We start from the raw sequence: 12,016 nt of genomic DNA, 5'->3' as shown, positions 1-12,016 counted from the left end.
TCTCCCAGCAGCTGCAGGTGACAGCGTGCAGAATTCAGGGACTGCTGAACTTGCAGAAGAAATCTTGACAAAAGTGCTTTTCAACCTTCCAAACGTCGCTGATTTGAGAACAATTGACACCACCGTTATTGGTGGGTTGAGGATTACAATACTTATTGTTACTTTTGTTGAAAAAACATTATAAAAACAACAATATCCACAACTGCTACTTCTCAATGGATCAGCAATGAAATAAGCGTGGATTCGAGCGGCTAGAAATTGCTCAGGTGTCCTCATCACTTAGGAACAACCCGTTCTTTCTTATCAGCTCTGATACTTGGAATAGTATGAGAAATGTTATTAATTTTGATATAATCATTTGGGAGTCTGCATTTACAGTACAAAATCTGAATGCCATTTTTAGTTTTTATAACATTCTGACCAGGTAGTTGGTCTGGGAAAGTGAAACATCAGCCAAGTCTGATCATCCAGTTACCACAAGTACCTTCAGTTTAAGCGTAAGAACAAACTCTGGCAATTTCAGCACTCTCTGGCAGCTATTAAGTAGAAGGGACGACTGAAGTTGGAAGAAACTCAGACTCCAAAGAGTAACAGACAGCGGGGATAGTACAATGGTACTGACAATTTAAAATGCTTTTGTATGGAATTTTTAAATAGTCCAGAAGAATACCAGTATATGATTTACTGACAAATACAGTGTTTCACATTCATCAACAATAGAAATGGTGTTGGCTTTTCTAAAAGCAAGATACTGAAATTATGCTGCTGACAGATTTTTTTTTTTTAGGTGCACGCGTTTCCTATTTTCACTTTCTACATATTTATTAACATATTAATGTCTTACCTGCTGGGAGTCTTGCTAGCTTTCAGTTGTTCAGAAGGTTTTACTGCCAGCTTTATTCACTGAATCACAGGATGGTTGAGGTGGGAAGGCACCTCTGAAGATCGCCTGGTCCAGTGCCCCTGCTTGCAGCAGCGTCACCTGCAGCAGGTTGCTCAGGGCTGTGTCTGGTTGCGTTTTGACTGTCTCCAAGGATGGAGACTCCACAACTTTCTCTTGGCAATTTGTTCCAGTGCTTAAAAACCCTTAGAATAAAAAAAGTTTTCTTATGTTTTAATGGAATTTCCTGTATTTCAATGTGTCCGTTTCCTCTGTATTTCCATTTTCTTGTGTCCATTTCATCCTGTATGTCAATTTGTGTCCAATACTTTTTCTCACAGCAATGCTTAAAAATAGTTAAAGAATATATTAGCTATTGTAATATAGTAATGATGGACTTCACTTACTGGACAAGAAAAAGGTAGGTAAGTTAATTGTTGATGAAAGGACAAAGGTTTTGATTTACGACATTTACTGTCTTAAATACCAAGTTGGTCTGAAATTCTGTCCCTACAACTGCTGACTGGATAACAACATGGGCTGGTTTTCTGTGCCTGCACTCCTAACTTTGCTTCTTCTTCAGGTGGTCTGGAGTCAGGTAAGGAAACAAAGAATGCATATTCTTTATATGATCGAGTAAGCAATGCAGCTTAAGATGAGTTTGAGAGGAAAAGACTTAAGTATGTTGCTTTTGCAAAATAAGAATTCCGTTGTCATCTGCATGAAAGAGAGAGAAAGATTTCTGTTTCCTCAGGGTCTTAGTGCTGCTATTTTCAATAGGTCTGGCTATGTGTGGGAAGAGCTTATCTTGCATTCCCCATCTAAGCAAAATGTCCACTAGTATTCAAAGTAATGTTACCAGAATAGCAAGTCTGGGGTTAGACTCAAGATAAGTATTAAAATTTATTTTGCTACTCCATATTTGAATGGAAATATGATTTTTTTTGCTATAACACAATATAATTGATGTTGAAATTGATGCCTTTTTAGCCACTGGATATACTTGTAAATGACTGTTCTCTGTTCCTCCAATCCAGCTGAACTATTTAATGCCAAAAAAGTAACAGCTGAGATTTTGTATTTCCTGTCTTTTGTGGTGAAATGTAGCATTTTGCTCATCTTGTGATAATACATTGTAGAGGCCAGGAATTTTGGTGATACACAATATAATTAGTCTGGAGAACAAAAACCAGTAGGTTGTCGAAAGTTCATTTCAGCTGTTCATAGCTTCAGGGTAATCTATAGAGTGAGGTATTACTTATTGTGATGTTACTTAAGTGGAATAACATTATCAATTTTATGTTATGCAACTTAACTGTCTGATTCTATGAATCTAGCTCCAGTACCTCCCTGTGGCAGTCGTATCCTCTTCCTCTCCACTAACACATGCTCATACATCTCCCTAAGTCAAGAGCTCAACCTCATGTCCCCAGGTTTCCCACAGTCCTCCTGTATCCCCCGCTACCCCAACCTCACACTTCCCTTGTATATCCGCTGCCCATCATGATTACCTGTTCCTCTATTCCCAACCTTTTGGAAACTCAAGTCTCAGGCTTGTTTAGCTTCCTCTATAGGCCTTGGTAAGGCATGCAGACTGCTACTAACATCTACAAGCTATCACACATGGAACTGACTCGTAATAACCAGCTCCTGTGTGAGAGAGGGGCTTCTGATCACCAGGGCTAATTATTTTATTTCCATGTGCCTTATGGCCAGGAAGAGCTTCTGCCAATACTGAACAGTTATATAGTCTGGAGAAAACACAGATAAATTAGGGTGTCTCATCTAAACTGGTCGATTATACTGCATCTGAAGTTCATGGTGAGACAGGGAAATTTTCATTGGGTGATTTATCACATCCTTGAATAGATGTCCAAGCTAGGTGAGGTGGATCATCTTCTGGAGATGCCAGGGCATCATCATGGTGCCATACCTATTTTAGTGACAGATGAATTATGTATGCAATTACTCATTTGTTTCTCCACTGATTACCGAGTGAGTCTACTTGCCTAGTTTTTATGTGATAAAATAGGCGAGATGTTTCCCACCCGTTCAAGATGCACTTGAATTATTTGCCAGTTAAATGTGCTCACAAGCCATGGTTTGACCAACCTTTAATGTAACTTAATTCACATAAACCATGTTGTTTGCCAAAGTTAGGGACTAATATTATAAATGCTCGGAATTTTTTGTGTGTGGAATTTTCTGTAATTTAGAAGTAGCATTGGTTAGACTAAATTAGATTCCTCTTTGGTATACCGCAGGTAATATACCTTTCCTCTGTATGTGACAGAGGTAAGGTAACTGTGAATCTGTTATTTATTTACAAAACTTTCAGACTAGAAATGTATCATATAGGTCTCAGTTGTCAGGCTGGTATTGAGACCAAAGCTGCTGCTACTCAAACGAGTAATATTTATACGCAGAAATACTCCTTTTGAAACTGTCTATATTGAATCCTGAGATTCACAGGACTGAAGACCTAGTTTTGTTGAGAAGGAAGTGGAAAGGAGTGATGAAAGGGATTCCTTCAGCGCAAAACATTCAGTGACAGTTTTCAGACACTGAGGACCAGCCTGGATTTCAGTCAATTGCTGAATTTGGTATTCTTCAGCCACGGACTCACATTTTGGTTTATGCACCAAAAGTACTGCTGGACTTAGCTACACTGATTTCAGGTTGTGAGCTTTTGCTGCAGACAGAGGAGCTTCTCCATGAGCTAGCCAGTTTTTACCTTTAGCAGAGTTATGTTTTCTGATTAGTAGATATGGGAACATTGTAGTTTACAAATATTGAAACTGTAGAAATATTTTACTCTCTGTTAATGGTTATAAGGGGATTGAACATATACGGGTATGATTCTTCTCCTCCATCAACAGTCTTTAACAGAAAAGACAATAATGTGATTTTAATTTTTGAATATTACAAGCTTTACTTGTCATTTTTTTCTTCCACATTAGCTAGAAATCTGTGCGAGAGTGGGAGTTTAAAAGCAAATGAAGTCTTCAAAATGTGTGTTACACACTTTGCCCGTGTGCTTTCAGCTTGTTTTACAAGCTGTACTTTCATTTCAAAACTTGAATACATGGACTGGTTACTGTTTTATACGTATCCAGTGATAAGAAAATGTAATGAGAGGGAATATGTGCAATAAAACTTCAGAATGCAAGAGGAATCTGTTGACGTTTCAGATTTATGGATGATTTGTCTGGAAAAGATATTTTGGGTTATTAAACTGTATCTGTGTACAGTTACATGCTTATTCTTTCTTCTGAAGTCCCTATCCTTATTTCTCATGTATCAATGTAAACCTAAATAATACCAGTTAACTCGGTGAAATGTGAGATCAAACTCAATCCTTCAGCATTTGCATCTGCCCAACTCTGGAAACAGTTTTTCAATGGACTTGGTCACTTTTCCACAACGACAGTGGGTTTTTAAGAGTCCGGTATCTTAAAATCTACCAAATTTCGAAACAACCCAAAACTGTGAAGTGCTGAAACAGGGCTATTTCAGGAGAAATCGGGTCAGGAAACAGATTCTACTCAATGGTCTCTGTAACTGACACTTCAAGGTCAAAATCCTGCCTTTAGCCTGGGCCAAGGACATATGTGGGTGGTAGTTTTCATTAAGAAAATTAAGCAGCAGAGGAAGAAGTTGATTAAAAACTTTGCCTGTTTATGTAACATTTAGATATTAAGCATTTGATTCTGCCAGCTCATACCAATTCGGCATTATCTCTCCTAAACCTATAAATTATAGCCTCTACTTGGTTAGGCAAAAAATGGTTTTCCCCTCTTAGGCAATCAGAATAAATGATCAAAATCTGACAAAAAATGTGAAGCAACAATTTGAATTAATTTTAGTTCAGGTGAATCAAAATGATAAATTTAGATTTCAGGCTTTTGTATTTACAATATTTTTTCCTGCCATTTGCCTAAGTTTTCACAAGACAGTCATTTCAGATTGAAAATGAATCTCTCATTAAAACCCCAAAATAGGATATTCTGACAATTTCAAAGCTTTCTTTCTGAACCTTTTCCAAATGAAGAAATTTCATTGAAGGGTTTTTTTTTTCTGCATTTGGTTAAAGTTTTTATATGAATGTCATCAGTTTTAGGGCCCACAGTTATGTTTGCCTTCAAAATTGTTCCCATCATTATGTGCCGAAAGTCAGGTCTAGAAGAACATGTGCATTTGAATCTCTTTTGAATATTCTGGCCATACTATTTTCTTATCCATCATACAGATGGTAGAAATTACCACAATTAATATTCTTGTGGACTGCATGGACTTGATTTTTGCCATTTTTCAACATTCTGACCTTGTACCATTCATTGCTTCTAATGGAGGTAAAAATAAGTCCTACATGCAAAACTGCATGTATGAAAGATAGCAAATTATTTATATGGAGAAAGAAAAACAGTCGGGGGAGGGGGGAACTATAGCAAAAAAAAAAAAGTAAAAATCCCACCCTGCTTTGCAGAATTGCTGTTATATCTTACCATTTGCTATATCTGTAACCTATATTGTCAGAGCTTAGAATTTAAGGTGTTTTTTACCTTCAGTTTGTGAACTTCTTTTCAAACATATGAATACAAGACTTCTGGTGAGAAACAGGAAAACCCACGCAGCAACAATTGCTTAGGAAGGCTGTTCATGATTTTACTCACTGTGTGAGAAGTAGTTGCGTAGTGTTATGTCAAGTATGTCCAAGCCAGTCCAAAATGAAGTGTCTAGTCCAATAAAAGACTATAGATTATATTCTATAGGCATGTTATGGCACGGAAAAGTGTGCTATGGGCATCTCATTATGGTCTTGCTCCAATATGGAATTTTACGTATCGGATTTTACACGTTGCAGAAACAAACTGCCTTTGAGTTGGTGTTGCTGAGGTAAACGGAGCCCAGCTAAGGCACTGACCTGGGGCTGAGGTGACCTGACTCTGTACCCAGTCCTTCAAAGACTTGCTGTGTGACGCCGGACCACTCATTCTATTCCCCCATCTTCAGCTTTACGATGGGAAGTTAAGCATAGCTTCCATAGGTTCTGTACAGTCCCTGACTAGTAACGATACTTGATTTAATAGAAATAATAGGCTCTTTTTTTCCCATTTGTGAAAGACCTTTAGGCACTGTCTGAGTTGTGAGAGAAAAACAGTTGTGAAAACTTCACAGAAGCAGTACTGGGCGACTTACTTGTTGGGCAACCTGAACTGGGGAGGACACAAAACCAGCACATAAGCAAATAAACATTTCCAGTCAAATGAGAAGGCAGTGTGTGCAGTCAAACCAATACAAAGCCATTCGCGAAGTGCTGTCAGTTGAGCTTAAATCGCATCTCTAATACTGTTGAGAAAGTAACGCGAGCTGCATTTCATTATGTGTCTTTCTAATAATATCTTTTTTTCTTCCCCCTCCCCAGCCTGCTCTGGAGACAACTGGTGAGTTCTGTTTAGAGATCTATTTGTATGCACGGGAGGCAGTCAACAAAACCAGCTGCTCATAAACATCGCTAGGACAGATACAGATTTATAATTACTGTTATTGTTATTGCATTAATTTTCACACTTCATAAAGATAACAGCAAGGGCTAATGTCCTACCTCACTTGTCTTTTTATTTTTCAGAAATAGATGTAGATGGAGGAATTGATCAAGACATCTTTGACATCAATGAAGGTTTTTTAAAATTCAGTTTCTCTTTTATTTTTTTGGGGTGATTTTCATTACAGTAGCCACAGATCAATACAATAACTGAATATTAATCTCCTCTTCCCTTTAGCTTTAGGACTAGATCTTTTTGAGGGAGACATCAAACTTGACGGGGTGAGTTCAAATATAAAACCAGAAATGTGTCATTGACTTATGCAATGTAAATTATCGCTGGCATGGAAATGATTGATGCATCCTGCTCCTACTAACAACAAATGCTCTTTACGTAACAATAAACTGAAAATGTTTGGGAGTAGATTTCTACCAAATGTCATAGACAACGAAAGAGTCGGATGCATCTGCAGAAACATTATCCAGAATAAGGTCGGTTTAGCCAGTAGGTCAATATTATTAGCTTCTTGTTTCCTTTACTGTGGTTTTTATATTTGTACTTTTAAGAGATTCAGCAGCACTGATCACATCCAGACAGGTTTATATAAAAGAGTCTTAATTTATCAGCACAATATTTATTATGAGCCAACTAAATTTACAGACCAGTGCTGCAAAACGTTCATCATGTAAGTAGATTCACTAAAACTAATGGAAAAATTAGATTTGTAATACCACATTTTAAAGCATCTGTCCAGTATCCCTATCTGATCAATTAAAAATTATATATTTACATAGCAAGTTACATCTCCTAGTAGAAACCCCAAAAGTGTCTTGTACCCCTGAAAGTCAACAGTGTTTTACTCTCCCTTTTGGTGAACTGCTTTGGCTTGGGCATATCAGTGGAAGCAAGGAAAGCACTTGCTAAAGGCATGGGAACAAACCCTTGTATTATGAAAAATTACAGAATTATTAATCTCTCTGCAGTTTTCAGGACTTTAGATCTTAATGCTTCACACAGGGGCTGAAGCTCTCCTCACCCATGCATCAAAATCTCAGGTAATTTGTATGGACAAAATGCTGCAGAATTTGGAGACGCTGGTAGAAGGGAGTGAAGGTATTTCAAACCCAAGCCTTAGACCTCTGAGTGATCTTCCAAAGTTTTTGAGCTCTTTGATTTCTTGTATGTATTACATGGACTTGTAGGAGACATGCTTTGCTTTAGCACTATTGTAGTCCCTGATCCTAAATCGCTTTTTACTGAGGACTGCATACTTACTTTCTTTCTCAGATGCAGGAACGAAACTCCATCATTGGTGACAACTACCGGTGGCCCCATGTTATCCCCTACGTCCTTGATGATAGCCTGGGTACAGTATTTGCCCGTGATAATGTCTGTATGTCATGTAGATTGAAATGTTAAATTCAGGTTGATAAAGATACCGTGGCATCCTTTCCTCTTGTAAGTCTCGAGCAGGCCATTTCCCACAGCAGGGCTGGGCCTGGGTATGCACAAGCAGGGTATATCGCCTTGGTGTCGGTGCTGGCTCTCACCTCCTTTCCTGAATGGTTCTTATCCTGCCATTGCTATGGCCCAGCAGATTGATTTGATTTTAAAAGCATATGTCTGAGACGTGAAACTGTACTAAGCAGAAGGAAAAATGGCACCGAAGATCTTTTTAAAGCAAGAAAGCTTACCTGGCCATTTACATCATCTACAGCACTGATGGCAAACTGGCATTCTGGCAGGCAAAGCAGTTTGCAATGGCACATTGCTGAATCCCCTGTTGTGGGGCCAGGGACAGGTCATAGCTTGTCTCCATCCCTTTGAATCCACTTGGCTGTGGCTCTGCATGGCAGAGGCAAGCGGTGAGACAGGGAGCTTGAGCTCTCACTGTATGCCACATGGGGAGACTGTGCCCTTACTACACAATGTGGGGAAAAAAAAAATCACCCACCCCCAGTTTAGAGTCAGATCTAAACCTCTGAAGGGGTTGAAACCATGCAAGTTGCTTAGAGGAGATAACCCAGGCATAACGTTAGCAGTTCAAGTCCTGCAGAGGTTCGGTGAGAGACCCGCAGCCTGCAGTCTGCACTAGCTGAAATCCGATGTCTTCATTCCCTATTTATTTAATACTTGCTCACATAAATCTCAGCAAAGTAAATGAAAGAATTTACAAAATTAAGAACCACGCACTATCGTGCATTATATACTCATCGTGTCCTATTTTATACATACCTACCAAAGAAAAATTACATGGAAACAAAACAAGAGGAAGATATAATGTCACAACAGCCTAATTTATGTTTTTTATGTCCCTATCCAGGTCTTAATTCAGCAAAAAGCCCGCTTATTTTAATCAAAGATTGCTGGAGCAAGACCCACCCTTAGGACTTGCTCCATACGGATAATAGTACAAACCTATTGGCTCAGTATTGACAAGAACACTGTTTGCTTTGCAGAAATGAATGCTAAGGGGCTCATCCTCAAGGCATTTGAACAGTACCGACTGAAAACCTGTATTGACTTCAAACCTTGGGAAGGGGAGAAGAATTACATATCTGTCTTCAAAGGAAGTGGGTAAGAGGAGTAATGTAAAATAACTCTCATCCGGTTTGGCTACATGTTATTTTCATGGCCAGTATTCACTCTAAAACTCATATATCTGATCACAGTTTTGTATTTTTGTTGTGTCTGGTTTTCCAGCCTTTTTTTAACTGGAAATTGTAGTAGTTTCCAAAACAGGTATTACCTAGGTAATAATGAACAATTTCTTGCTGATACTTATTTTTAAATATAAGAGGTAATAAAGTCCTTTAAGAGGTAATTTTCTGGGCATGGTAAAAGATATCCGAAACAAGCCAATTATATTCTTGACTGATCTTTGGATATACGGAGTGTCACTTTCAAATGGTCATTCTTAGTATACCTTAGTTTTTAGAAGAAAAAAAAAAATCCCAGTGGAAATATAGAATCACAGAATCAAAGAATAGTTTGGGTTGGAAGGGACCTCTAAAGGTCATCTAGTCCAACCCCCCTGCCGTGGGCAGGGGCATCTTCAACTAGATCAGGTTGCTCAGAGTGGTAGTTCTAACTGTGGAACAATGGATTTGTTTGACTGTAACAAATGTAATTGCATTTGAACAATGTCACACCAACATTCAGATATAACAGTGATATTTTTAAATGCTGCACAGCACTGAGATATTTTACAGAAGTTTCAGTTTATTTACCTCTTTTGATGAATAATTATGCTATTCAACCTTAAATTTTGCAAAATAAGACTCCAGTAAAGAAGTAAAAATTACCCCAGCTGCTTCCCTTTCTGAGACAGTCTCTGTCAAAACAATGCAACAAGAACAAATACATTCTCCACTCTATACTGAACCATTTCTCTGTTAGGAAAGATCAGGGAAGGCTTGATAGCTTGGTGAGGAAATTTACTTTCAGAAAATCATTTCCTGATATGAGGATGCATTCATAAATGGGAAAAGATTTTCTGATAATAGAAATGTTTCCCTTTCCCTTTGGCTTGTTCTGAGATATTTGTAGCAGATAATTGTTTCAAAATTTCTTCGGTCTCTGGTTCCTTATATTTTCTACTCTTCATGCTGTGCACATGACATTGAAACTCAAACTTAAAAGATGTATAAGTGGAGACTTAGGGAGCAATGCATTTTCCTGTGCTAATGACTCTTCGGCTTTCTGAGCCAAATGGAAAACTCATGTAGCTAAATTTTTTAGTCCTTCATCACATAAAGTATGCATTGAATTTGCTAATAATTGTACCTGAAAAAGAAACGCAATGTTTAGCCTATGGCAAGTAAGAGGCCTCTGCACAATGTTTCATTTATATGTCTGTTAAAAATAGATGAGTCATGCTGATGAAGACGGCAAGTCGTTCTAGTGGGATAACGTATCTTGCCCTCACTGCCTGGTGTGTTGCTTGCCCTGAAATGTTTCTATCATCTCACCTGACACATCCATAAAACAATTAACGCTCAGCAGCACTTTTTAAAAGATTGGAGCTAAACGGTGCAGTCTCCTGAAAACGGCTATCCAGTTTCAGTGAGCTAGCTTGGGGCTGTACAAAGAAATTATCAGGACTGACCCTGCATTAACTGCCTTTCTTTTCACTCCATTCCTCCCTTCCGATATAATGCGACAAGGTGAAAGGTGGATAAACCAACCAACCCATTTCCACTCTGCCGTTCCTAACTATTTTTTTTTAATCAGCTAGGACTCCTCTAACTGCAGACTAAAGACCTCAGTCCAGAGGGTACAGTGCAGACAGGAGCACAAAGTCCCTGGTAACACCAGACGGATTCATAAAGTTTTATCGCACCAAGAAAAAGCTGATAAGTCATCTTTGCCTTTCCGATCTTGGCTTGCATCTATAAAACAGACAGAGGAAGGTGGGGGAACTTTGTGTCACAAGGGTTTGTAGTAGGCCATAAAGTGCCCATCTGGATTGTCCTTTTGAATTCAAATGAAGCCAGCCACAAAAGAAACCAGCTGCCATTTTGTTGTGTGGACTGCCCTGTGTAAAAATACATTTGTAGTCTCTGATGTACATACACAGTGTCATCAACCCCCATGCAAAGAGCCCTCTCCGTGCCCACATTCTTTATCTACCATTGACCAAGCCTTGGCTACTGCCTGCTTTATGTTTACACATATATATATATTTATAATGCTAAGTGAGTAGAGGTACGTGTAAGGTTTTCTAGCACACAGCCTTTCACCTCACCCTCTATTCAGGTCTATGCATCTGCAGCGGAGGTTAGACTGTGGATCTATTTAAAGACCTTTTCTTGACTCCAGCCTGTCTGCTGAGCAAAATACATGAGGGATGCTTGTGAATTATGGAAATGCAGGAACATCAGATGTGGCAGGTGCCTGCAAAGCTCACAGAACAGTCTGGGATGGCATTCTGCAATGGATGTGCCATTTCTCCCTGCTCTTCTCACAAAGAGCAGGACTCATTCAGCAGGAAAACTCACGTGGTGTGGTAGAGTCAAATGGTTAGCAGACCAGGGAGGATCAATCCCATCTCTAGTATTTCCACATGGGACATCAGGTGTTCATGGAAATCTAGGAGTTCACCTCAGCTCTTTGCCACTGTGGCACATAGCAAAGGGAACCCATGCAGAAGTGGATTGATACAGATCCCTGGCTAACCAGCTTGGTGCTGGTAAGTCAAAGCATCTGTGTGCTGATACTGGTGATGTGTGATACTATGGGAGGTTATTTACTAGCAGGCCATTAGTATAAAAATGTGCCTGAAATAAGCGTTGGCTCTTAGAGAATAGGATTTCTAGATGGCATCATCGCTACTGATGGCACGTATCTACTTACAGCCCTCTCGTGGTTTAACCCCAGTTGGCAGCTAAGCACCACACAGCCGCTTGCTCACCCTCCTTCCCCCGGTGGGATGGGGGAGAGATTCGGAAGGGTTAAAGTGAGAAAACTCGAGGGTTGAGTTAAGAACAATTTAATAATTTAAATAAATAAAATAATAAATTGTAATGAAAAGTAAAATAAGAAGAGAGAGAGAGAAACAAAAAACGGGGGGGGGGGGGGAGGGGGCCCA

At 39.1% G+C, this 12,016-nt stretch overlaps 1 protein-coding gene across 1 annotated transcript in view; it reads left to right on the top strand.

Moving 5' to 3' along the window:
• Positions 1 to 1,415: 1,415 nt before the first annotated feature.
• Positions 1,416 to 12,016, top strand: part of MEP1B (meprin A subunit beta) — a 28,694-nt gene continuing 18,093 nt past the window's right edge. Inside the window, exons 1-6 of the mRNA XM_009285658.1 lie at positions 1,416 to 1,478; positions 6,306 to 6,324; positions 6,510 to 6,560; positions 6,664 to 6,707; positions 7,714 to 7,792; positions 8,886 to 9,003. Coding sequence (XP_009283933.1) covers positions 1,416 to 1,478; positions 6,306 to 6,324; positions 6,510 to 6,560; positions 6,664 to 6,707; positions 7,714 to 7,792; positions 8,886 to 9,003 — 374 coding nt within the window. The remainder of the gene's footprint in view (positions 1,479 to 6,305; positions 6,325 to 6,509; positions 6,561 to 6,663; positions 6,708 to 7,713; positions 7,793 to 8,885; positions 9,004 to 12,016) is intronic.

The sequence above is a fragment of the Aptenodytes forsteri genome, unplaced genomic scaffold (genome assembly GCF_000699145.1).
Source record: "Aptenodytes forsteri isolate BGI_AS27 unplaced genomic scaffold, ASM69914v1 Scaffold23, whole genome shotgun sequence".
Classification (NCBI taxonomy): domain Eukaryota; kingdom Metazoa; phylum Chordata; class Aves; order Sphenisciformes; family Spheniscidae; genus Aptenodytes; species Aptenodytes forsteri.
Note: the sequence above shows the minus strand (reverse complement) of the source record. Positions and strands in the feature narration are given on the sequence as shown.